We start from the raw sequence: 26,140 nt of genomic DNA, 5'->3' as shown, positions 1-26,140 counted from the left end.
CTTCTATTACAGTTCATCTCTTTCCGTAACATGCTGAGGCCGGCAATTAAGGAGAATGAGAGGCTCAGTTAAAGTGAGAGAACTACCTAAGAAGCATTAGGACCAATGATAGGCGCATGGGCCCCTCAGGGGTGGGGGTTTTATTTTTAAAATATATTGTTTTATGTATTCATTCGGGTTCACAGTGCGGACCGAACTGACGTCCCCATACCGAACAGTTCGTTACAAATACAGTTACAGTTACACACCTAGTTTTGTGAATACATGTACCATAGTCCCCTAGTTTTGTGAATACATGTACCATAGTCCCCTAGTTTTGTGAATACATGTACCATAGCCCCCTAGTTTTGTGAATACATGTACCATGGTCCCCTAGTTTTGTGAATACATGTACCATAGTCCCCTAGTTTTGTGAATACATTTACCATAGTCCCCTAGTTTTGTGAATACATGTACCATAGTCCCCATGTTTTGTGAATACATGTACCATAGTCCCCTAGTTTTGTGAATACATGTACCATAGTCCCCTAGTTTTGTGAATACATGTACCACAGTCCCCTAGTTTTGTGAATACATGTACCACAGTCCCCTAGTTTTGTGAATACATGTACCACAGTCCCCTAGTTTTGTGAATACATGTACCACAGTCCCCTAGTTTTGTGAATACATTTACCATAGTCCCCTAGTTTTGTGAATACATGTACCATAGTCCCCTAGTTTTGTGAATACATGTACCATAGTCCCCTAGTTTTGTGAATACATGTACCATAGTCCTCTAGTTTTGTGAATACATTTACCATAGTCCCCTAGTTTTGTGAATACATGTACCACAGTCCCCTAGTTTTGTGAATACATGTACCACAGTCCCCTAGTTTTGTGAATACATTTACCATAGTCCCCTAGTTTTGTGAATACATGTACCATAGTCCCCTAGTTTTGTGAATACATGTACCATAGTCCCCTAGTTTTGTGAATACATTTACCATAGTCCCCTAGTTTTGTGAATACATGTACCATAGTCCCCTAGTTTTGTGAATACATGTACCATGGTCCCCTCGTTTTGTGAATACATTTACCATAGTCCCCTAGTTTTGTGAATACATTTACCATAGTCCCCTAGTTTTGTGAATACATGTACCATAGTCCCCTAGTTTTGTGGGCATTCAGAAACTAAGAAAGTGGAGCTATACTAGAGAAACTCAATGCTCTTTCTCCATCTGAGTTGGGTATGTGTAAGTTACAGATTTACAGGGAGAGGTGTTGTAGGGGTGAGGTGTGTGTGAGGGTTCAGGTTTAAGGGGAGCGTGTGTTCCCCCTCACCTCGCGGGCCTGGTAGGTGTAAAGCACCTTGTCTTTGAGTTGGAACCACAGCCTCTTCCAGTTCCTCTTGCTCCTCTTACTGCGCTGTAGAGTACCACTCATAGAGCCCTCCTCTGACACACTCGCCTGGAGACAACACAGGAACAGCCATTAGTTAGATACATAACATGCACAGCGAAAAGTATACTGCCACTTACTCAGTACAACCAAGGTGCATGAATTGAAGACCAAAATTATTGATATTTTTGCTGAATTTTCTATAATAATTTTCTACAATGATAGATTCTTACAATTATCTTATAATTCTAACATCGTAATTTGGGTCCAATAATAAAGGAGTACTTTTCAAATGGAGTAATGTAGCTACAGCAGGATGTGGACAATTGCTTTCGCAATGTCAATGTCAACCTCAACCAATTCCCTGCTCATTTGGTAGAATAGGAGTGGTGTGTGTGTGTGGATACCTGGCTCAGAGATGCGGTGCCCTTGCGGTGTCTCCACAGGCTGGGAGGGTGAATGTTCTGGAAGACGGCAGAGAGTGGGCGGCTGGAGCGACGGTTAGAACGAGGACTGTCAGTACCACTCGCCCCAGACACATCTCCTCCTATGGCGGCAGAGATCACCTTAATACTGGACTCACACACATTCAATGTGCTCCAGTAGTCAATGGGGGCATGTACAGTATAGTACAGTACAGTGCAGTATAGTACAGTGCAGTACAGTACAGTATAGTACAGTATAGTACAGTATAGTACAGTGCAGTACAGTATAGTACAGAACAGTATAGTACAGTATAGTACAGTACAGTACAGTACAGTATAGTACAATACAATATGGTATAGTACAGTATAGTACAGTATAGTACAGTACAGTACAGTTTAGTACAATACAAAACAGTAAAAGGCAGGAGGCGTAGTGTACCTCTCTTCTTGAGCTCGCTGTAACAGTGGTCACACACTTTGGCCATGTGGTCCTTCAGGTACTTCAGAGGGTATCTGTTCCTGGAGCAGCTCCGACACACAATCTGAGTAGAGCAAGACCAAGACCAGGACACGTCAGAACACTAAACACACACAGGTCAGACCATCGACTACCATACACTCCAGCCACATCATACTGCACAAAACTATGCTTCTAGGTAACATAGCCATTCCTTTAAAACATTTTCATTCCATGTGTGTGTGTGAGAGAGACTCACCCTCCCGCAGGCGTGGCAGTGGTGTCTGCGCAGTGTGAGGCTGAAGTCTGAGGTGCAGTTCATACACATCATCACATGGGATACAGGCACCAGAGTAGGAGCCTTCTCCCCCAGGGACAGCCACAGACGCTCTCTGGCCTGGGAAAGAGAAAGGACAATATAGTTTCAACATGCGGCTACCACACTAGACTTCACAGTCACACTGAGGAGACAGGCTGCAATGTAGCCTACAGACACCTGCAATTCTATGTAACTTAAAAAATGTGTAAGACTATTGGTTTGCTAATGTCATTGAGTGGGGAGCATAACCACATTATTGCTAAAATTGCTAACATGACTTTTATGTAGGCACCGTCTCCCAGTCAAAGTCCTCCTCACCTCTCCAGAGCAGCTGCTGAAAGTTCCAGGTCCCCTGGCGTGGTCAGACACTGTCCGACTCAGAGTGTGAAACCAGTCCTCTCTCTCACTACAGGAGCTGCACAGGGACACACAGAGCACAGGTCATTAAGCCCTCATACTGTACGCATTCTCATTTACCAGTAATGTCCCACTGGGCACAGACGTCAATTCAACATCTATTCTACAGTACGTTGATTCAACGTAATGTTACTGAAATGACGTGGAAACTTTGATTCAACCAGTGTGTGTCCAGTGGGGTGTTTGACTATGTTACTTTTAGAGGTATAAATGGCCCGGAGTGGTCTAGATACGTGGTCAGGAAAATAACACTGACACTACTTGTAAAAGAGCCTAGAAGCCTGGCACAAGAGGCATCACTATAGTTAATTCACTGTTGAGACGGTAAAATTGGTGACCACGAGAACTGTGAACCCCAATCATTATACCGACCAAGGTGTATGTATTAGTGTGACGCACCTGGCTGCCAAGGTGATGGAGATGTCTGCTCCCTCGATCCTCAGAGCGTTCTGCACATCCTCTATGATGGGTTTACTGACCTGGAACATCAATCATCAACAGCACATGACATAGACTGATGAGGAATCAGTGAGAGAGAGGACAGATAAGTTTAAAAAGGGAAGCGAGAATGAGAGGATGGTGTGAGAGAGAGAGAGAGAGAGAGAGAGAGAGAGAGAGAGAGAGAGAGAGAGAGAGAGAGAGAGAGAGAGAGAGGGGATGGTGAGTGGCAAAGTGAGATGTTAGGGAGGGACAAAGAATAAGTGAGAGGGAGTGAAAAAGATAGAGACAAAGTTCGAGAGATGGGGGCGAGAGGGGAAAAAATGTGAGAGAGGGGAATGAGTGATGGGGAGGGGGACTCTGACCTTCATCCCAGTCAGTAGGAGGGTGTTCTTCAGTCTGTATTTCCCATCCTGCTGAGGGTAGGTGTACAGCAGCACATCATTCATCTATTAACACACAAACACACTCATTATTCACTGACAAGCCTCAGAATCAAGCATACTTTCATGTTTTATTCTCAAAGCCAATGAACAAGATAATACTGTTACAAACATTGCACTGATTCAGCAGTTGGATGAACAAGTACACGGAGAAATGAAACAATGTGAAATGCATACATGGACTTATTCTCAGTACTAAAATCCTTTTGACATTATGCCTGCATGCTAACTGACCACACGGTGGCGCTCTAAACTAAGAGGAAACTATCAGTTCTTTAAGGAGGAATCGGGCTGTTTTAGTGATCATCATTTCATCAGATTTGATCACTTTTGTCAAGACGTTGACCAATGTTGGTTACCACCTTTCAAATTGTGTTGCATTAAGGGTATATACATTTTTCCACTTGCGACTACATGTCGACTGCATGACCTTTACAACAACCATGTGATCAAAGTTCATACTCTTTCAACTGCAATCAACTGGACATTTCTGCAGTTTCTCCTCACCAACTGCAACTTGAAGTAGGAACTGAAGCATTGTGGGACACAACCTTCTTCTGTTTTTTTGGACTCAAAAGGCACTACATGCTCATAAATGTTTGATGTCGCCACCTGTCATTGGTTATTAGCAATGCATGTTTACTGTTTTGGTTGGATGACTATTTAGAGCTTAAATACATCTTCATCCTTACAATCTATGTACATAGGCCTACATGTGATCCACATTTCTAACATAAATAAATGAAATATTAATGAGCAAGTAGCCCAGACACCAGTCGTGGGGTTAATACCAAGTGCATTAGACTGCTTGGCTTATCACTTTTCATAGTGTTTACCCAGTAATTTATGTGAACTGATGTACATGTAGTCTAATCCTTTTCATAGTGTTTACCCAGTAACTTATGTGAACTGATGTACATGTAGTCTAATCCTTTTCATAGTGTTTACCCAGTAATTTATGTTAACTGATGTACATGTAGTCTAATCCTTTTCATAGTGTTTACCCAGTATGTGAACTGATGTACATGTAGTCTAATCCTTTTCATAGTGTTTACCCAGTCATTTATGTGAACTGATGTACATGTAGTCTAATCCTTTTCATAGTGTTTACCCAGTATGTGAACTGATGTACATGTAGTCTAATCCTTTTCATAGTGTTTACCCAGTAATTTATGTGAACTGATGTACATGTAGTCTAATCCTTTTCATAGTGTTTACCCAGTATGTGAACTGATGTACATGTAGTCTAATCCTTTTCATAGTGTTTACCCAGTAATTTATGTGAACTGATGTACATGTAGTCTAATCCTTTTCATAGTGTTTACCCAGTAATTTATGTGAACTGATGTACATGTAGTCTAATCCTTTTCATAGTGTTTACCCAGTATGTGAACTGATGTACATGTAGTCTAATCCTTTTCATAGTGTTTACCCAGTAATTTATGTGAACTGATGTACATGTAGTCTAATCCTTTTCATAGTGTTTACCCAGTAATTTATGTGAACTGATGTACATGTAGTCTAATCCTTTTCATAGTGTTTACCCAGTAACTTATGTGAACTGATGTACATGTAGTCTAATCCTTTTCATAGTGTTTACCCAGTAATTTATGTGAACTGATGTACATGTAGTCTAATCCTTTTCATAGTGTTTACCCAGTATGTGAACTGATGTACATGTAGTCTAATCCTTTTCATAGTGTTTACCCAGTCATTTATGTGAACTGATGTACATGTAGTCTAATCCTTTTCATAGTGTTTACCCAGTATGTGAACTGATGTACATGTAGTCTAATCCTTTTCATAGTGTTTACCCAGTAATTTATGTGAACTGATGTACATGTAGTCTAATCCTTTTCATAGTGTTTACCCAGTATGTGAACTGATGTACATGTAGTCTAATCCTTTTCATAGTGTTTACCCAGTAATTTATGTGAACTGATGTACATGTAGTCTAATCCTTTTCATAGTGTTTACCCAGTAATTTATGTGAACTGATGTACATGTAGTCTAATCCTTTTCATAGTGTTTACCCAGTATGTGAACTGATGTACATGTAGTCTAATCCTTTTCATAGTGTTTACCCAGTAATTTATGTGAACTGATGTACATGTAGTCTAATCCTTTTCATAGTGTTTACCCAGTAATTTATGTGAACTGATGTACATGTAGTCTAATCCTTTTCATAGTGTTTACCCAGTATGTGAACTGATGTACATGTAATCTAATCCTTTTCATAGTGTTTACCCAGTAATTTATGTGAACTGATGTACATGTAGTCTAATCCTTTTCATAGTGTTTACCCAGTATGTGAACTGATGTACATGTAATCTAATCCTTTTCATAGTGTTTACCCAGTATGTGAACTGATGTACATGTAGTCTAATCCTTTTCATAGTGTTTACCCAGTATGTGAACTGATGTACATGTAATCTAATCCTTTTCATAGTGTTTACCCAGTAATTTATGTGAACTGATGTACATGTAATCTAATCCTTTTCATAGTGTTTACCCAGTAATTTATGTGAACTGATGTACATGTAGTCTAATCCTTTTCATAGTGTTTACCCAGTAATTTATGTGAACTGATGTACATGTAATCTAATCCTTTTCATAGTGTTTACCCAGTAACTTATGTGAACTGATGTACATGTAGTCTAATCCTTTTCATAGTGTTTACCCAGTAACTTATGTGAACTGATGTACATGTAGTCTAATCCTTTTCATAGTGTTTACCCAGTATGTGAACTGATGTACATGTAATCTAATCCTTTTCATAGTGTTTACCCAGTAATTTATGTGAACTAATGTACATGTAATCTAATCCTTTTCATATTGTTCACCCAGTAACTTATGTGAACTGGTATATATGTATTGTGTTATATTTTTCTGTACAGTGAGTGTTTTGTCCATTCTGTTATTTACATGCTTAATGACAAAAGCAACATACAGGTTGAGAATTAGGGGAGAGGGTGATACCTAGTCAGTTGTACAGCTGAATGCCTTCAACTGAAATGTGTCTTCCACATTTAACCCAACCCCTCTGAATCAGAGAGGTGCGGGGGGCTGCCTTAATCAACATCCACGTCTTCTGTGCGTGGGGAACATAGGGTTAGCTGCCTTGCTCAGGGACAGAACGACATTTGTACATTGTCAGCTCAGGGATTCGATCCAGCAAACTTTTGGTTACAGCAGAAGTTGTCTGACTAGTTGTATGTGCATATGTACCTCCCCCAACATTACTTGTCGACTTCCGTCTACAGTCGGCTACTTTGGGCTTACCACTCAAACGCGCCCAATGTCTCAACTCAGTCACTTGGTATAACATTCTCTGGAGAGTAAGCGACCAATCACATTCACCTTAAGAAAAATGAAATCACGCCCAACAGGCCAATGGATGCCGAGCCTGCCGTCGGAAGCACCGCCTTCCTGGCTATAATACTGGGGGCTCGCATTCATTTCCTCAATTCTTCAGCTCGCCTGGAGGAAGAATGTGTCACGCAGTTTACAAACTTTTCAAGCACACAAAGAAGATTCGGCTCTGACTTAGGTGTCTGTTAGTGGGGAGAGAGTACTCGTCCCTCTAGATCAGGGGTATTCAACTATTGCGAGGTCCGGAGCCTTCTGGTTTTCTGTTCTACTTGATAATGAATTGCACCCGCCTGGTGTCCCAAGTTTAAATCATTCCCTGATTAGAGAGGAACAATGGGAAAATGCAGTGGAAATGGCTTTCAGGTCCAGAGTTGAGTTTGAGAGCCCTAGATGTTGCGAGTTTTGGGTCTTGGTCTCAGTTTTTGAGTTTGCTAAAAGCGAACTACTTTCTGCTCTGCTTGTGTAGCTAATACTTCCTTGCTTGGGTAGGATGGTCAGTGGTAAGAGTAAGTTCAAAAAGGTTAACCAGCTGAGTTTGAACCTCCAACTGTGCCGGGCATGTGGTTTCACAATGAAAATTAAACATACTCACGAGTGATGTCCTGTTTGCCTTGGGGTGGAAGGCTCAGAGCAGTTTGAGTGACTATTGTCTCTGGCTGGGTTCAACTTCCATTGGGGGTCAAGTTGACTTTGTGAGAAAGATTGGGGCTGCTGGCGAAGGCTCTTCCAGTGAAGCGACCTCGGGAATGGGGTTGTCTGAGGCTGGGAGAGAGCAACAGCAGTGGTCAGTGTTGATAGGGGTGTCATCCCAGCCGAGTGAGGCTCATTCCAGTTTCTCAGGCAGTGTTCAGAATCCGGATTCCGGATATACTATCCCTTGTATCTGGAGGGTTTCCAGTGTGTGAATTGAATGACATCAGTCCTGGGCAGCCTAAAGCCGCGGCTTTGGATTTGTCGGGGAGAGTGAACCATTGTTGGTTAATGCGCCTGTGTTGTAGGGCGGCAGATCACCTGGGAGTCGTCTTCTCCCTCACAGTGGAGTTCCTCCAGGTTTGGCATAAGGTATTTACCTCCTGTCCCTGCAACGGTGAAGAGTTGCTTACCCCTGTTTAAAGATTTAGCTGATGAGCTAAAGGTAACCTGGGATTCCCCTCATTCAGCCAGGCTGGTGCTACCAGGTTATGGCAAGTTCATGAACGTAGAAGGTATGAAGGAGGCAGGGCTTGTTTGCACACCACCGATGGATGGAAAGCTGGCGAGTTACTTAGCTCCAGAGGCTAAGAAGGGGGCCAATCCTAGCATGGTGTGCCGGCCGATCAGCTGGACAAGTGTACCAGGCTGAGGGTGTGGCCGCCCGGTTGTTGAATGTGGTCACAATGATGCAGATGTATCATATCGATTTGCTGCTGCAGCTGAATAGGACTGTAGAGATGGCGAAGCCAGTTTCATTGCTTTTCGAGAAAATCCATGCTACGGTTGATTTTGTGCTGCGTTTGTCCCGCTGTACTGTCCTGGGTTTCGGGAAAAGTTACTGGTTGCGGAAGTCCCCAAACCTGGTGTGGGTTGGGTATCAGAACGGCGGTACCACAAAAGCGCATTGTTTTTGTTTTAAACAAGCACCTCAAAGTTTGCATGTTTAAAATGTTCACACTTCACCGGCTATTGCAGTTGGTGCATCCCAGTGAGTGGTTCATGTCCATAGATCTGAAGGATGCATATTGTCATGTGGCTATACATCCTCTCCACAGAAAGTTTTGGAGGTTTCATTTCGAGGGTGTGGCATCTGCGTTTCTGGTCCTGCTTTTCAGGCTCTCCCTATTGCCTCACACCTTTTGTATGGTGGTGGAGGCGACTTTGGCACCGATGCGGTGCCAGGTGATCAGAGTATTGACCTTTCTGGATGATTGGCTGGTCGTAGCGGAGTCGAGGTAACAGGTGGAGCTCCACACTGCCACGCTGCTTTCTCATATTCTGGGGTTCATAGTGAGCCAAAAGAAAATGAGTTTTACTCCAGCTCAGTGTGTTCAGTTTCTGGGTCATGTTGTGGACTCGGTTCTGAATCATGCATCTGGCTCCGTCTGCCACGGTTTCAACTGGGGCACTCAGTGCCGTTTCGCTTGTGCCTGTGTTTATTGGGTCTGATGGCCCCTATGATAGCTGTGGTGCCTCTTGGACTTCTGTTGATACGTCTGTTTCAGCTCTGGGTGACTGCTACACATCTGGATGCATCGCGCCATTGCCATTGGTTGCTCAAGGTATCCTCCTCGAGCCTAAGGGCATTGACTCCTGGGACGGACCATCGACTGCTATTGCAGGGATTTCTTATAGGCCGGATAGCGTCCCGAAGGATGATCATGACAGACGCATCCTTACTGGGATGTGGAGCACCATGTGTGGTTTACTCGGGAAAGGGGTTTTGGTCAACAGCACAAAGGGCTCTGTATATCAATTACCTAAAGCTACTGACAGGTTTGCTAGCGCTGAGGCGTGTCCTTCCGATGTTGGAGGGCCAGCATGTGTTGATAAGGTCCGGCAACAGGACAGCGGTGGCGTACATCAACGGGCAACCTGGCCTGTTATCTGCTCGTATGGAGCAGCGCACATTTCCTCTCGGGCAGAGCAAGTATCTTACTGGATTTCTCAACGTGGGTGCGGTTCTACTTTCCAGGGGGTCCTATCTCTACGGAGAGGAGACTGCACCCCTGGGTGGTTGCCCAGATATGGGGTCAGTTCGGCAGGCCTGACGTAGATCTTTACGCATCACGAGAAAATGTGCATTGTTGTCTATTCTTCTCAATGAGGGCACTCCGTTAGGAACTAATGCTTTGGTGGCCTCGGCCCCTTATCAGCGGCCTGGGACCCTGCTCTATGTGTTTCCTCCAGGGGACCTGATTCAGGCCACCATGCAGAGGGTCCGTTAGGAGGGTCTGTTGTTGATTCTGGTGGCACCCCGTTGGCACAGACAACCCTGGTTCCCAGAGATCATACGTCTGTTGGGCGGGAACCCATGGAGGGTTCCGTGTCATCGGAATCTATTGTCCCAGGCACACGGGAAAGTTTGGCACCCACGAACGCAGATATGGGATCTGTGGTTTTGGCCCCTGAAGGTTGAATTTGACGGCTAGGGGTTTACCTTCGAACGTGAATACAACTATACAGTCGTCACTTGCACCCTCTACAAGAGGCTATACAAAACATAAGAACACCTTCTCTTTCCATAATATAGACTGACAAGGTGAATCCAGGTGAAAGCTATGATCCCTTATTGATGTCACTTATTAAATCCACTTCAATCAGTGTAGATGAAGGGGAGGAGACAGGTTAAATAAGTATTTTCAAGCCTTGAGGAGATTGAGACATGGATTGTGTATGTGTGACATCCAGAGGGTGAATGGGCAAGACCAGAAATGTAAGTGCCTCCGAATGGGGTATGGTAGTAAGTGCCAGTTGCACCAGTTTGTATCAAGAACTGCAACACTGCTGGGTTTTTCACACTCAACAGCTTCCTGTGTGTTTCAAGAATGGTCCTCCACCCAAAGGACATCCAGCCAACTTGACACAACTATGTGAAGCATTGGAGTCAACATGGGCCAGCATCCCTGTAGAATGCTTTCGACACCTTGTAGAGTCCATGCCTCGATGAATTGCGGCTGCTCTGAGGGCAAGGTGGGGTGGGGTGGGGGGGTAGGTGTCATGTAGGGATTGACGGCTCTACCCCAAGGTGTCATCCTCTGCTGGTGCGGCTCCTGAAAGGCGTGAGTCAGCTCAGAACAGTGTCTAAGCCTATGGCACCGACCTGGACACTTCAGGTGAATATGATTGGCAGTTGACTCCCCATAAAATGTTATACCTCGTTCCCTCATTCAGAGAAGTGTAGTTATATTCAGAACTGTACGTTTTTCTGATCGCATGACATGTGCCCTACTCATCATTCCACTAAGACCCTGAGCACACCATAACTCCACTTCCTTGACAAAGCGAGAGCACTCTGTTGTAGAAAAACACTAAATGGACGATTATAGTTGTGTGTGTCATCATGAGTGGATTGACAGCCTATAGCTTCAGTGTTTATTCTTACATGTTTAAGGGATTTCCCACAAGCAGTTCCTACAGCTTTTCCTATAAGATTTGAAATGAAGTCTTATCCTGTTGGATAATATTTCCAAATATGATTGAGTAAATCGCCTTAAATCCCTCTAGTTTGACAACAGTGAGTTATAAAACATAAAAGTTGACTAATACTGGGGTATAAATAGATGTAAATAAAGGTCATTGGTCATTCGAGGATAGGCATCATTTTTGGATTAGCTTTTCATTTTCAGATTATGTTTGTCTTTCTTTAAAACTAGAATCCGCAGTTTAAACAATAACAAAGCCAACACCACGTCTCTGTTGTTAAAAGGTCATCGGCCTGGGGAAATGTGCCCACTCTCAAATTCATAGACAGAGCTGTGGTCTCTGTTGTTAAAAGGTCATCGGCCTGGGGAAATGTGCCCACTCTCAAATTCATAGACAGAGCTGTGGTCTCTGTTGTTAAAAGGTCATCGGCCTGGGGAAATGTGCCCACTCTCAAATTCATAGACAGAGCTGTGGTCTCTGTTGTTAAAAGGTCATCGGCCTGGGGAAATGTGCCCACTCTCAAATTCATAGACAGAGCTGTGGTCTCTGTTGTTAAAAGGTCATCGGCCTGGGGAAATGTGCCCACTCTCAAATTCATAGACAGAGCTGTGGTCTCTGTTGTTAAAAGGTCATCGGCCTGGGGAAATGTGCCCACTCTCAAATTCATAGACAGAGCTGTGGTCTCTGTTGTTAAAAGGTCATCGGCCTGGGGAAATGTGCCCACTCTCAAATTCATAGACAGAGCTGTGGGTGCAAGGACTGACCATCCATGATATCAAAATGATTTGAGGATATAATGTTTGTTTACATTTACTTTGTTTACAAACATTGGAGTAAAACAAGTGTATATTTTGGGTTCTGGTGGCGTTGACAGTTGAACTAAGCTCATGAGGCATTTATATATAAGTGATATATTCTTCATGAATCAATAGGTATATTACATTCATTTATATGTCCAAAATGGATGTAGCAACTGCAGATTGACCCTTTAACTCTGTAACTACTCTTTCTATCTATGTTTACCGCCACTGAGAGGGCTGGACATTTGAAAAAAGATCGAAATCCCCTTTTATCCTGTAATTATATGTCATAGTAAACCATTCCTTGTTTTATGCTCTTTCTCTTCTGCTCACATCCCTCTCTCTCACTTTGAGAAGGCACCGTCAGAGTGTTCTGTTGGCATGGTTACAAAGGGGGCTTGCACAGCCAGGCTGCTAAAGAATGGCCTGTCTGAAGTTGTTACTCTATTTAGAGTTATGTCTTTATAAATTACACCCTCCCTATCCTCCTCCTCCTCTCCCTCCTCATCCTCCTCTCCTACCCCAGATAGGTGACCCATACTACCCTATCATGAGTGTAGATGTAGGGTTGCTTAGGATGCGCGTGTTCTTTTTTTTAGAAAGATGACAGTATCTAGGTGGGGGCAGTAATGAGTAATGATACACATTTTGATTAACATGGTGTGATAAAACAATAGTAGGACATCCATGTGAACATCTACTGATCTACATACTAAGTATTACACATTTCTATCTTGCTCTATTTCTTAAAGACAGTTATGATTGGACGAACTAACAAAAAGAGGTTTAAATAGTGGAGTTTTCTCGAGGTCTAGTGTGTGTGGCTGTATCAGCAGTGTTGAACAGAAAAACTACCAGGTTTAGTGTGTATGGCTGTATCAGCATTGTTCAAATGAACGAGTATCTGGTCTAGGGGGTATGTGTGTGTGTGGGTGTATGAGGAGTGTTCCTGAGGTTCTCTGTCCCCTCAGTAAAGAACAGTTCAGGAAGCGCCCATTCAGAAACATCCTGCCAGGAAACTGCTCTCTCAATAGCAGGGTCTGGGAGGACCAGGCCATAGATATAGTGCAAACAGAACAGAACTGCTGCTTCTCCCTTTCACATTTACATGGCAGAAGATGGTGCATAGTTGTGTAGTCATAATGACAAGTGCGATGACCATGTTAAAATTTGAGCAAATTGTGATTGACAATTCTGTTAAACAATGGTATTTTTAGCCTAAAAACCCCATTGCTTGTTCTGTCAGTTGTATATCTATAGGTTTGTGCTGGTGAGTGTCCTACCCTCCCACCTAAAGGAAGTGACATTTACCAGAAACAGGTGGCGTGGCTGTCTGAACTTCCTGCTGACCTTCATCAGTGTGCCCTCCTTCACAAACACCTGAGAACAACACACACACACACACACACACACACACACACACACACACACACACACACACACACACACACACACACACACACACACACACACACACACACACACACACACACACACACACACACACAGGGTCAGACATAGGGTTACAAAAGTCCTGGTCGAAGGAATCCCGGAACTCATAGAAAATAAGCAGGAAATCCAGAATCCTCCAACCAGAATTTCTGGAAAACCCAGGAATTTAATAAACATAAACGTATTTATTTTTAGATCATTTTATAACCCTAGTTAGACAAAGTAGATTACATAGCAATTGGGGGCAGTCAGTGGGAAGTATTTGGCAGTTTTAACATTGAATCAAGAAAGTTGGAGAGAAGGCTTTTAAAGAGTCCTTTAAGTGTGTGTGCCTGCTCTACTCCACCCCACCTAGACACAAAGAGAGGGCCAGGGGATTCCCAGCTGACTGGTTATATAAAGGGCGACACGGGTGGGATGGAGAGGTGGAGGGTGCCCGGAGCCCTGGGTAGAAACAATGGTGTTATCAGGCAGGACGGAGCTCACCCTGCCAGGCTGGAGCAGATCCCTCTGGCCTCGAACACTGTACTCTATGTTGACCAGACGCAACAGGTTCTCCTGAGAGAGAGGGAGAGAGGGGGGAAGGAAGGGAGAGAGAGCTTGTATGAGAGATTATGCCAACATTCCATGTTAAACAATAACTAAAAGATAAAACGTTGTGCATCCCACAACACTGACTGTACACGCTAACACACGCTAACACGCTAACACACTAACACACGCTAACACACAGGCAGACAGGCAGGCATATAGGCAGATCGACAGACAGACAGGCAGGCATATAGGCAGATAGACAGACAGACAGACAGACAGGCAGGAATGTACGCATGCACTCACGCACACATACTGTACACACACCATGTTGGAGGAACTGTCACAAACACTCGTCTTCGCACTTGAAACTCACCCCATGTTTCAAACTGTCATTGGCTTGATCCGCAACGTCTGATACTATCACCAGTGCGGCTGAGAGAGAGGAGACAGTGAAAATAGAGAAGTAAAGGGGTGTTAAAACAAAAATCAAAACATACAGAGAACTAGAGACGGACAGAGACTATTCTCATCTTTCATGACGTGTACATGTTCCACCCTTTTATCTAAGAAAATGTAGCCTATTTCGGAACAAAGTAGCCATTTTCATTCGCTATAGCAATACATTAAAACGTACATTTATTTTGCAAGCTCCAACATCCCCTTTTGAAAACGTTGACAAAATGCACTCATTCATTAACACAAATGTAGCCTAAAGAACGGAGGTGCAGTCTGGTAAAAGAAAACTGAAAGAATCTCCATAATAACGGACGAATCCACTGACACACAAGACTCTATTTTGTAGGAGAGCTGGGTGAAGACAAATTGTTCAGGTTGATACAGTGTATTTGCAGGCAGTGTATTATTCAACAATGTCAGTACAACAAGGGGGAAATTGTGATGTAGATATTTGGGGGGATGAGGGCTGTTTTCAGGATTATATGTAGGGGTATTTTGACAAAAAATATTTTGTATTATTATTATTAGGCGGGGGGGAAATGGGGGGGGACAGCTAACTTCCTTGATTTCACAACATTTGCTTTATAAAAAAATGAGTCAGAATTTATTTTCTGCAATTCTACACATTTTGCTATGGGGCAGAGAGAAAAATGTGCAATTCATGTCATGCTATTCTTCATATTTTGCCATGAGGATGAGAAAACATTTAGCAGTTTCAAAGCTAATTTCCTGTTACTCTACAAATTGTTCCATGAGGCTGAGAGAACATTTTGCTTTAAAGTAACTGTCCAGTGAAAATCTCACTTTTAAAAGTTCATATTCTGTTAACTCATCCAAATAATGTTGTTGACTCATCCTATACTGGTATTTGTGGCCAAAGCATAAATTGGAGAATAAAACGACAAAACAATCACCTCAAACTTGTATCTCGAACAGACCATTTAAAAAATGCTTGATATTTCCTCATAGAGGATTATGTCATCCTCCTGAGGAGGATGAGCTGGCCAATCAGTGTTCTACTCGCATTAATACTTTTTATGACCGGTATATACCCACACCATTCTGATGTTGGGGTACGCCCACACCATTCCAACACAGAAAAGCTGCTTTTTAACATAATTAAGGAAAACTATTTCACTCATATTGTAATTAATTATCGGTCATATTTAATAGAAATCTGGAAAGACTGGACACTTAATACATTTTCATATATTTTTTACCCCTTTTTCATGATATCCAATTTGTAGTTACAGTCTTGTCCCCTCGCTGCAACTTCTGTTTGGACTCGGGAGGGGTGAAGGTTGAGAGCCATGTGTCCTCCGAAACACGATCCTGCCAAGCACTACTGCTTCTTGACACCCTGCTCGCTTAACCTTGAAGCCAGCCGCACCAATGTCTCGGACGAAACACCTTACAACTGGCGACCATGTCAGCGTGCATGCGTTGCTAGAGCACGATGGGACAAGGACATCCCGGCTGGCCAAACCCTCCCCTAACCCGGACGATGCTGGGCCAATTGTGCGCCGTCTCATGGGTTTCCTGGTCGCGAACAGCAGCGACAGAGCCAGGGATCGAACCCGGTTGTCTAGTGACGCCTTAGACCGCTGCGCCACTTGGGAGGCATTGGACACATACTTTAAAGTTAAACTTTGGCCAAAAACGCAACAATAACTTTCAACTGTATAACTGTTCAATGCACCATCATACCAGGTCATTTAATGTTTAAAAAAATGTATGAATAAGATACTTGACTACAGAAGTACCATTTCCTACCAATCTCTACAGCTTCTGTCCAAAAACAAATCATGTGAAATGACGTCAACACATACTGGAGGAGTTACTGGCTAGCTACAAGTGGCTAGTTTAGTTAACAAACTAGCTACGTTGGTCATGGCGCGCATGACCAGAATGACACATCGATGAACCACCAAAGGCACACCCCATTTTTGTATGAAAATTGAGAAAGAGGATAAGTTGGACCCTTTTTTGTGCCCAATGTCGACCGTTAAAGCTAATTTCCTGCAATTCTACACATTTTGCCATTGATTATGATGTGTTCATATGCTATCTGGGGGGGGGGGGGGGGGGGGGGGCATATTTTTAAAGAAAGTATTGAGGGGGATGAATCGACCTGTTCTGAATATATCCTCCGTGGCAATTTCGCCTATGCGAGTACCTGTGCTTTTACAAATGCTTTGTGAAGGTGGAGAAGCATTTCTCTCCAAATACTGTGGTCTTAACAGAATTGTTAACAGAACAGCCCACTCCTGTACTCCATGTTCACCTATGACTGCATGGCAACACACGCCTTCAACTCAATCATCAAGTTTGCAGACCATACAACAGTAGTAGGCCTCATTAACAACAATGACGAGACAGCCTACAGGGGGAGGTGAGAGCCAGGAAAATAACCTCTCACCCAACGTCAACAAAACAAAGGAGCTTATCAGGGACTTCAGGAAATGGCAGGGGGAGCACCCCCCTATCCACATCGAGGGGACGGCAGTGGAAAGCTTCAAGTTCCTCGGCGTACACATCACTGACGCACTGAAATGGTCCACCCACACAGACAGTGTGGTGAAGAAGGCACTGATTGAGTTGAAGGCGTGTGTGGCCATGCAGCAACAGCGCCTCTTCAACCTCAGGAGGCTGAAGAAATTTAGATTGGCAGCTAAAACCCTCAAACTCTTTTACAGATGCCCAATTGAGAGCATTCTGTCAGGCTGTATCACCGCCTGGTACGGCAACTGCACCCCCTGCAACCGCAGGGCTCTCCAGAGGGTGGTGCGGTCTGCCTAAAGCATCACTGTGGGAAAACTACCTGCCCTCCATGACAACTATAGCACCCGATGTCACAGGAAGGCCAAAAAGATCATCAAGGACAACAACCATCTGAGCCACTGCCTGTTCACCCCGCTATCATCCATAAGGCGAGGTCAGTACAGGTGCATCAAATCTGGGACCGAGAGACTAAAAAACAGCTTCTATCTCAAGGCCATCAGACTAGACTGTTAAATAGCCATCATTAGTACATTAGAGGCTGCTGCCCTATATACATAGACTTGGAATCACTGGCCACTTTAATAATGGAAGACTTGTCAATTTAATAATGTTGACATATTTTTCATTACTCATCTCATATGTATATACTGTATTCTTTTCCATTCTACTGTATCTTAGTCTACGCCGCTCTGACATTGCTCATCCAAATATTTATATATTTTTAATTCCATTCCTTTACTTTAGATTTGTGTGTATTATTGTGAAATATTTTTTACAACTTATTCGTTAGAAAATCAAAATTGTCTTGGGTCTTCTTCTGAGACACCGTAATGTAATTTGTTATTATTTCAGATGGCTGTCTATCCTGTCTTTCTGTTTATAATCTAATGCTAAATTGCAGGTTTTGCAGAATATATTGTTGTAAAATGCTTACTTACAAGCTCTTAACAATGCAGTTCAAGCAATAGAGTTAATACAATATTTACTAAATAAACTATAGTAAAACATAAAAATCACAAGGTAACAAAAGAAATGTACATAACAATAACAAGGCTATATACAGGGGGTACCGGTACCGAGTCAATGTGCGGGGGTACAGGTTAATCGAGGTCATTTGTAAAGTGACTATGCATAGATAATAAACAGCGAGTAGCAGCAGTGTAAAAACAAAAGGAGGGGGGTTCAATGTAAATAGTCAGGGTGGCAATTTGATTAGTTTAATTGTTCAGCAGTCTTATAGCTTGGGGGTAGAATCTGTTAAAGAGTCTTTTGGTCCTAGACTTGGCGCTCCAGTACTGCCTGCCGTGCAGTAGCAGAGAGAACAGTCTATGACTTAGCTGACTGGAGTCTTTGACACTTTTTTGGGCCTTCCTCTGACACCAACTTATATAGGTCCTGGATGTCAGGAAGCTTGGCCCCAGTGATGTATTGGCCATACACACTACCATCTGTAGCGCCGCCATACCAGGCAGTAATACAACCAGTCAGGATGATCTCGATGTTGAAGCTGTAGAAGTTTTTGAGGATCTGGGGACCCATGGCAAATCTTTTCAGTCTCCTCAGGGGAAAAAGGTGTTGTTGTGCCCTCTTCACAACTGGCTTGGTGTGTTCAGACCATGATCATTTGTTGGTGATGTGGACAACAAGGAACATAAAACTCTATAAACAGTTTACTGATAACATTCACATACGGTAGTAACACACTTGAGAAAGAATTGAAAAGTAATGAATTAAACAACCATGTCTCTGTCACTAACAAATACAGTCATGGGTGGTAACTTTACAATTCACTTTAAAAGGCAATTCGATTGGGGGCGTGGCTTACGGGGGGCGTGGCTTTCAACAAATTATTTTTGGCCACCCGTGAGTGGAAGTGTTGTAGCAGTTTATGTGGTCTATGGTTGTGTTAATTAAATACTGAGTATGTCTGCTGCTAATTATGATGCCTTTGTAAATGCTTTCATAAAAACTCATTTGCAAACGGCAAACTAAATATTATTGTGTTGTCCTTATTCCAACACTGAAATACTGACCTTGGGGTGTAATAATAAAAAATACTATATGAGATGTTATTGCACAACACTGAAAGTTTTAATTCCCTAACACTGATAAAGTTTAACAGCATCAGCACTAAGCACAGTGTTATTAAACACTTAAAAGTGTGGACCTGATTTAACTGACACACACAGACCAGAGGGGCCAAAGATAGCACAGTAGCTACCCACTCGTGAATTACATATACAGTACACAGAGACAAGACAGCCAAAATGGCTCCCTAGTGACTTACCCACACACAAAGAAAAACATAGGGTAAAATGGCTCCCCTGTGAGTTACTCACAATGCCAAATGAGCCCAAATAAATCCCTTATAAACACATACAAACAGAGCCGACATGGCCCTCTTGTGAATAATGCAATACAGACTAAGGAGGTATTATAAACTGGGTGGTTCAAGCCCTCGATGGTGATTGGCTGACAACTGTGTTATATCAGACCGTATACCACGGGTATGACAAAACATGTATTTTTACTGCTCTAATTACTTTTGTAACCAGTTTATAATAGCAAAAAGGCACCTCAGGGTTTGTGGTTTATGGCCAATATACCACAGCTAATGGCTGTATCCATGTACTCTGCGTTGCGTCATGCATAAGAACATGCCATGGTATATTGGCCATATACCACACCTCCTCGGGACGTATTGCTTAACTATACCATGGCTAGTGCTTATAGCAGAGCTCCACTGTACCTTGTGTATCTTCGTATTCTTTGGAGTCTGGGGAGAGGTTGTTCAGGTAATCTGGAGGATGAGGAAAACAAACAGCAGCAATTGAGAAAAGATACATGGCCATTGATTGAACCACAGTAAGATGAGACAGAAAGAGATCATTTTCATCATATACAATTTTTATGTATAGATGTTTTGATATACAGTACCGGTCAAAAGTTTGGACACGCCTACTTATTCAAGGGTTTTTCTTAGTTTTTTATTTTTTCTTCATTGCAGAATAATAGGGAAGACATCAAAACTATGAAATAACACATATGGAATCATGTAGTAACCAATAAAAGTGTTAAACAAATCAAAATACATTTTATATTTGAGATTCTTCAAAGCAGCCACCCTTTGCCTTGATGACAGCTTTGCACACTCTTGGCATTCTTTTATCCAGCTTCACCTGGAATGCTTTTCCAACAATCTTGAAGGAGTTCCCACATATGCTGAGCACTTGTTGGCTGCTTTTTCTTCACTCTGCGATCCAACTCATCCCAAACTATCTCAATTGGGTTGAGGTCGGGTGATTTATGGAGGCCAGGTCATCTGATGCAGTACTCCATCACTAACTTTCTTGGTCACATAGCCTTTACACAGTCTGGAGGTGTGTTTTGGGTCATTGTCCTGTTGAAAAACAAATGATAGTCTCACTAAGCTCAAACCAGATGGGATGGCGTATCGCTGCAGAATGCTGTGGTGCCATGCTGGTTACGTGTGCCTTGAATTCTAATTAAATCACAGACAGTGTCACCAGCAAAGCACCCCCACACCATCACACTTCCTCCACCATGCTTGATAGTGGGAGCCACACATGCAGAGATCATCCGTTAACCTACTCTGTGTCTCACAAAGACATGGCGGTTGGAACCAAAAATCTCAAATTTAGACTCATCAGACCAAAGGACAGATTTTCAACAGTCTAATGTCCATTGCTCGTGTTTCTTGGCACAAGCAAGTATCTTCTTCGTATTGGTGGCCTGATTTCACACAGTCTCCTCTGAACAGTTGATGTTGAGATGTGTCTGTTACTTTAACTCTGTGAAGCATTTATTTGGGCTGCAATCTGAGGTGCAGTTAACTCTAATGACCTTATCCTCTGCAGCAGAGGTAACTCTGGGTCTTCCTTTCCTGTGGCGGTCCTCCTGAGAGCCAGTTTCATCATAGCGCTTGATGGTTTTTGCGAATGCACTTGAAGAAACTTGAAAAGTTATTGAAATTTTCCGGATTGACCTTCACATCTTAAAGCAATGATGGACTGTAATTTCTCTTTGCATATTTAATCTCAATTATAACATTTACTTTGATTTCTTTAACACTTTTTTGGTTACTACATAATTCCATATGTGTTATTTTATAGTTTTGATGTCTTCACTATTATTCTACAATGTAGAAAATAGTAAAAATAAAGAAAAACACTGGAATGAGTAGGTGTGTCCAAACTTTTGACTGGTACAGTACATAATCTAAAATGATTCACACGTGCACGCACACACTTACCGTTGAGGAGCATGCAGTATTGAGCCACCCGTACGATGACCTGCAGAAGCTGGTGTTTGAGAGAGACATTGTCTCCTGCCGGACTCTGCTGCTGGGAAAAACAGACAGACATGTTACTGATAGCCTACACATAACACAAAGCTATTTCCTATATCCATATCTTTCCAAAAATTCTTCACAGTAAGAGAAAGGTTGACCAAATTATGAGCTTTTGCACCGACAGATGAGTAGACAGACAGAGATAATAAAAAGAAAGGGAGAAAATGAGCGGGTGGGAGGAGGATAGACCTGTGTAAATTGCACTCCACACTCTTAAAAGTAAAGGTGCCTGGAAGAACCTTTTGGGTTGCCATACCGGCGGAACCTTTCCATTTGAAAAAGGTTCCTTGTACAACCCCTCTGAAAAGAATGCTCGAGGAAACACTATAAAAGTTCAAACCTTTCTGTGAATGGGAGGTGTTCAATGTTGAACCTTTTTACAGGCATGAACAGTCAAATCATGAAATGTAATGATATTTGGATGAAACCAGATCAAAATATGAAAAATGACTGACTGTTGCTTCTACATAATGTTCCTGGTCCCCTTCCGCATGTCAAACACGTGGATTCAGAAGGCGGGATTGTTAAGGGGATAGGGTGACGTAACCCTAACTCAAAAATGTGAATACACCAATGGTAACATGATATTCTCTTACCCAATTCAAATAACTACCACCTTGTAACCAACATCAGAGAAGGCATGTTTGCAGAGGGGTGGGGCTTATATAGCTAGATCGCTACTCTACTGGTGCCAAAATATTTCTGTAGGGTGTCAGAAAATATAATAAAAAGTTTACCCTAATCATCTATCGCAAAGATACTGATATGTTTCCCCTTTCATCTGTGTTTGGTGTTAGCTAGTTACAGGCTAGCTAGATCTCCAGCCAGCAGGGAACAAAAGGGGAGGAGGGTCATTCAAAACTCTGACGGAGTTGTCATGTCAACACAACCGTCAGTGATGTGAACCACATCCGAAGACACATACCAAACAGGAGATGGATATATTTTTTTAAAATACATAATTGATGAAATTTCAATGTTCCTTGAGTTGCTTTGTGTATTGCCAAACTTGCTTGAGATGATTTTACTGCAACACTGCATCCAAGTTTATTGACATAGGCATCTCAAAGTGCTGTCAGTCAAGGTGAGTTCATGAATAAAAGCTCCCTGCCCACTAAGCCTGTCTTTTCAAACTTCCTGGCACTTAGCAATGAGAGAAAAAGTACTTTTCACAAAAACATAACGGGTGATATTTTAGTCAGTCAAAAGGCCATTTACAGTTGAAGTCGGAAGTTTACATACACCTTAGCCAAATACATTTAAACTCAGTTTTTCACAATTCCTGACATTTAATCGTAGTAGAAATTCCCTGTCTTAGGTCAGTTAGGATCACCACGCTATTTTAAGAATGTGAAATGTCCGAATAATAGTAGAGAGAATGATTTATTTCAGCTTTTATTTCTGTCATCACATTCCCAGTGGGTCAGAAGTTTACATACACTCAATTAGTATTTGGTAGCATTGCCTTTAAATTGTTTAACTTGGGTCAAACGTTTTGGGTAGCCTTCCACAAGCTTCCGACAATATGTTGGGTGAAGTTTGGCCCATTCCTCCTGACAGAGCTGGTGTAACTGAGTCAGGTTTGTAGGCCTCCTTGCTCACACATGCTTTTTCAGTTCTGTGCAAATGTTTTATAGGATGAGGTCAGGGCTTTGTGATGGCCACTCCAATACCTTGACTTTGTTGTCCTTAAGCCATTTTCCACAACTTTAGAAGTATGCTTGGGGTCATTGTCCATTTGGAAGACCGATTTGTGACCAACCTTTAACTTCCTGACTGATGTCTTGAGATGTTGCTTCAACATATCCACATAATTTTCCTCCCTCATGATGCCATCTATTTTGTGAAGTGCACCAGTCCCTCCTGCAGCAAAGCACCCCCACAACATGATGCTGCCACCCCTGTACTTCACGGTTGGGATGGTGGTCTTTGGCTTGCAAGCCTCCCCCTTTTTCCTCCTAACATAACGTTTGTCATTATGGCCAACAGTTCTATTTTTGTTTCATCAAACCAGAGGATATTTCTCAAAAAAGAACAATCTTTGTCCCCATATGCAGATGCAAACCGTAATCTGGCTTTTTTATGGCGGTTTTGGAGCAGTGGCTTCTTCCTTGCTGAGTGGCCTTTCAGGTTATGTCGATATAGGATTTGTTTACTGTGGATATAGATACTTTGTACCTGTTTCCTCCAGCATCTTCACATGGTCCTTTGCTGTAGTTCTGGTATTCACCTCTAGGAGACAGAATGCGTCTCCTTGCTGAGCGGTATGACGGCTGCATGGTCCCATGGTGTTTATATGTGCGTACTATTGCTTGTACAGATGAACGCGGTACCTTCAGGCATTTGGAAATTGCCCCAAGGATGAACCAGACTTGTGGGGGTCTGCAATATTTTTTTTCCTGAGGTCTTTGCTGATTTCTTTTGATTTTCCCATGATGTCAAGCAAATATTCACTGAGTTTGAAAGTAGGCCTTGAAATACATCCACAGGTAGACCTCCAATTGACTCAAATTATGTAAATTAGCCTATAAGAAGCTTCTACAGCCATGACATCATTTTCTGGAATTTTCCAAGCTGTTTAAAGGCACAGTCAACTTAGTGTATGTAAACTTCCGACCCACTGGAATTGTGATACAGTGAATTATAAGTGAAATAATCTGTCTGTAAACAATTGTTGGGAAAATGACTTGTAGATGTCCTAACTGACTTGCCAAAACTATAGTTTGTTTACAAGAAATGTGTGGAGTGGCTGAAAAACTAGTTTTAATGACTACAACATAAGTGTATGTAAACTTCCAACTTCAACTGTTTGGGACCTTTAATAATATATTGTAGTTATTTTTGGTCATTCCTGTTTATCATGTTCAGTTGGTACACTGCAAATTAAAATGTTCCTTGAATATTTATGCATATTAAACAGTCTAATATAATATTGACATTGCTGCGTACATACAGTAATAAAGTGTTAACTAATCCAACTTTGGGATTTGATTAGGCTCTTTAAGAACTCATACGCCTCTGATACCTTCATTGAAGATACTAGCAATAGTTCCTTGAGGAACTCTAGGGATTCCTTGATGATCTCCAGGTTTCCTCAAGTCACCACTAATTCTAAGAGTTTCAGAAGAATTACAAGTCACTTATGTGACGAGCCAGGGCCAATATCTCAACATAGTGCTGGTCAGCACTTATAGTCCCTACAGTGCCCTCCAGAAACATCCCTATACACTTGCACTTTTACACACACAAACAAGCATGCACACACACATACACACATCCATGATCACACTTCCCCCCACATACAGCATGGGTCACAAATCAATGCCAAAGTCCTGGCAGAGCAATATGTTGATTTGATAGGGGAGTTTTAAAGACTGACCATCTGCTAATTAGCTTTTCTCATCTGCTTCACCAGCAGCTAGACAACAGCAATGCAACCAAAGACAAACACCCTACTGTACAGTAACATAGACCATATCAGCTCTCTCTCTCTCTGTCTCTCTGTCTCTCTCTGTCTCTGTGCATGCTGGGAGTTTTGGAGTTTGAGTGTTTGGTGTGGAGGGCTCTGTCCTAACTATCTTTCTTGATTCTGTCCTTGGTCTTTTCTTTCAATTTTATTTTCTATGGTGGAGGGTCATGATTTGTTTTAGTGGTATCCACAGTCTTTTCGAAGTTAGGGTGGACGAGGACAGAGTTAGTTTCCTGAGGTTTGAAAGGTGTGGTTGATACGGCATGGATTCAGGAGGGTTCCTGAGAATGGAGTTAAAGTGCAGGAGGTTCTGCTTGCAGTTGGTGAACAGGTAGGAGCTGATTTTATACATTCCGCTTCTAGAATGAACAAAGCTGTGGTTGTGTTCATGAAAAGAGCACATTTGGTTGGTAGGCTAATTGCTAGTGGAATATTCGTAAGGGGTGTGTTGGTGCCAATTTGACCTCTTTCTACCCCTTCGACAAGGGTGGTAGTTGCAAATTTGCCTCAGTTTATTAAGGATGATCAAATCAGGAGTCATTTTAGTAAGTGTGCTAGCGGTTTTCGTGTACTGTCGGCAGGTTTTCAGGCAGATGCCGTTAAAAGCACATGGTTTTGTTCGGTGAGGCAAGTGTTTATTTTTCTGAACAACAATGAGCAACAGCTAAATGTGCATTTTAAAGTGAGGCATGGGGTGTGGCTCTACGCAGGGTTCGCTAGCACAGATAGTCTACAGTGTTTTGAGTGTGGGGATTTGGGGCATAAGAGCTTTGCGTGCCCACATAAAGGCCATAGACAAGGTGAGGGCACAAGCGCCAGTGGGGGAAATCAAGGTCAACGTGCAGGGGGCAATGAGATGCGGACAGCAGAGGCTGGGCCTAGTCATGCCAGGGATGGTGGTGTAGATGGAAGCTGGGCCTAGTCAGGCTAGAGATGGTGGGGTAGCTGAGGCTGGGTCTAGCCATGCTATGGATGGTGGTGTAGATGAGGCTGGGTCTAGTCATGCTATGGATGGTGGTGTAGATGAGGCTGGGTCTAGTCATGCTATGGATGGTGGTGTAGATGAGGCTGGGTCTAGTCATGCTATGGATGGTGGTGTAGATGAGGCTGGGTCTAGTCATGCTATGGATGGTGGTGTTGCGGAGGCTGGGTCTTGTCATGCTATGGATGGTGGTGTAGATGAGGCGG

At 42.7% G+C, this 26,140-nt stretch overlaps 1 protein-coding gene across 1 annotated transcript in view; it reads right to left on the bottom strand.

Annotated features, from left to right (window-relative positions):
* Window positions 1–26,140, bottom strand: part of LOC109895625 (FYVE, RhoGEF and PH domain-containing protein 5) — a 79,260-nt gene that overhangs the window by 4,477 nt on the left and 48,643 nt on the right. Inside the window, exons 8-19 of the mRNA XM_031822455.1 lie at window positions 21,385–21,472; window positions 19,861–19,911; window positions 14,527–14,585; window positions 14,106–14,177; window positions 13,479–13,547; window positions 3,799–3,882; window positions 3,395–3,474; window positions 2,897–2,993; window positions 2,519–2,656; window positions 2,242–2,344; window positions 1,785–1,924; window positions 1,348–1,446 (exon numbers count right to left, since the gene is read on the bottom strand). Coding sequence (XP_031678315.1) covers window positions 1,348–1,446; window positions 1,785–1,924; window positions 2,242–2,344; window positions 2,519–2,656; window positions 2,897–2,993; window positions 3,395–3,474; window positions 3,799–3,882; window positions 13,479–13,547; window positions 14,106–14,177; window positions 14,527–14,585; window positions 19,861–19,911; window positions 21,385–21,472 — 1,080 coding nt within the window. The remainder of the gene's footprint in view (window positions 1–1,347; window positions 1,447–1,784; window positions 1,925–2,241; window positions 2,345–2,518; window positions 2,657–2,896; window positions 2,994–3,394; window positions 3,475–3,798; window positions 3,883–13,478; window positions 13,548–14,105; window positions 14,178–14,526; window positions 14,586–19,860; window positions 19,912–21,384; window positions 21,473–26,140) is intronic.

Source organism: Oncorhynchus kisutch, linkage group LG1, assembly GCF_002021735.2.
Source record: "Oncorhynchus kisutch isolate 150728-3 linkage group LG1, Okis_V2, whole genome shotgun sequence".
In the NCBI taxonomy this organism is placed as follows: Eukaryota; Metazoa; Chordata; class Actinopteri; order Salmoniformes; family Salmonidae; genus Oncorhynchus; species Oncorhynchus kisutch.
Note: the sequence above shows the minus strand (reverse complement) of the source record. Positions and strands in the feature narration are given on the sequence as shown.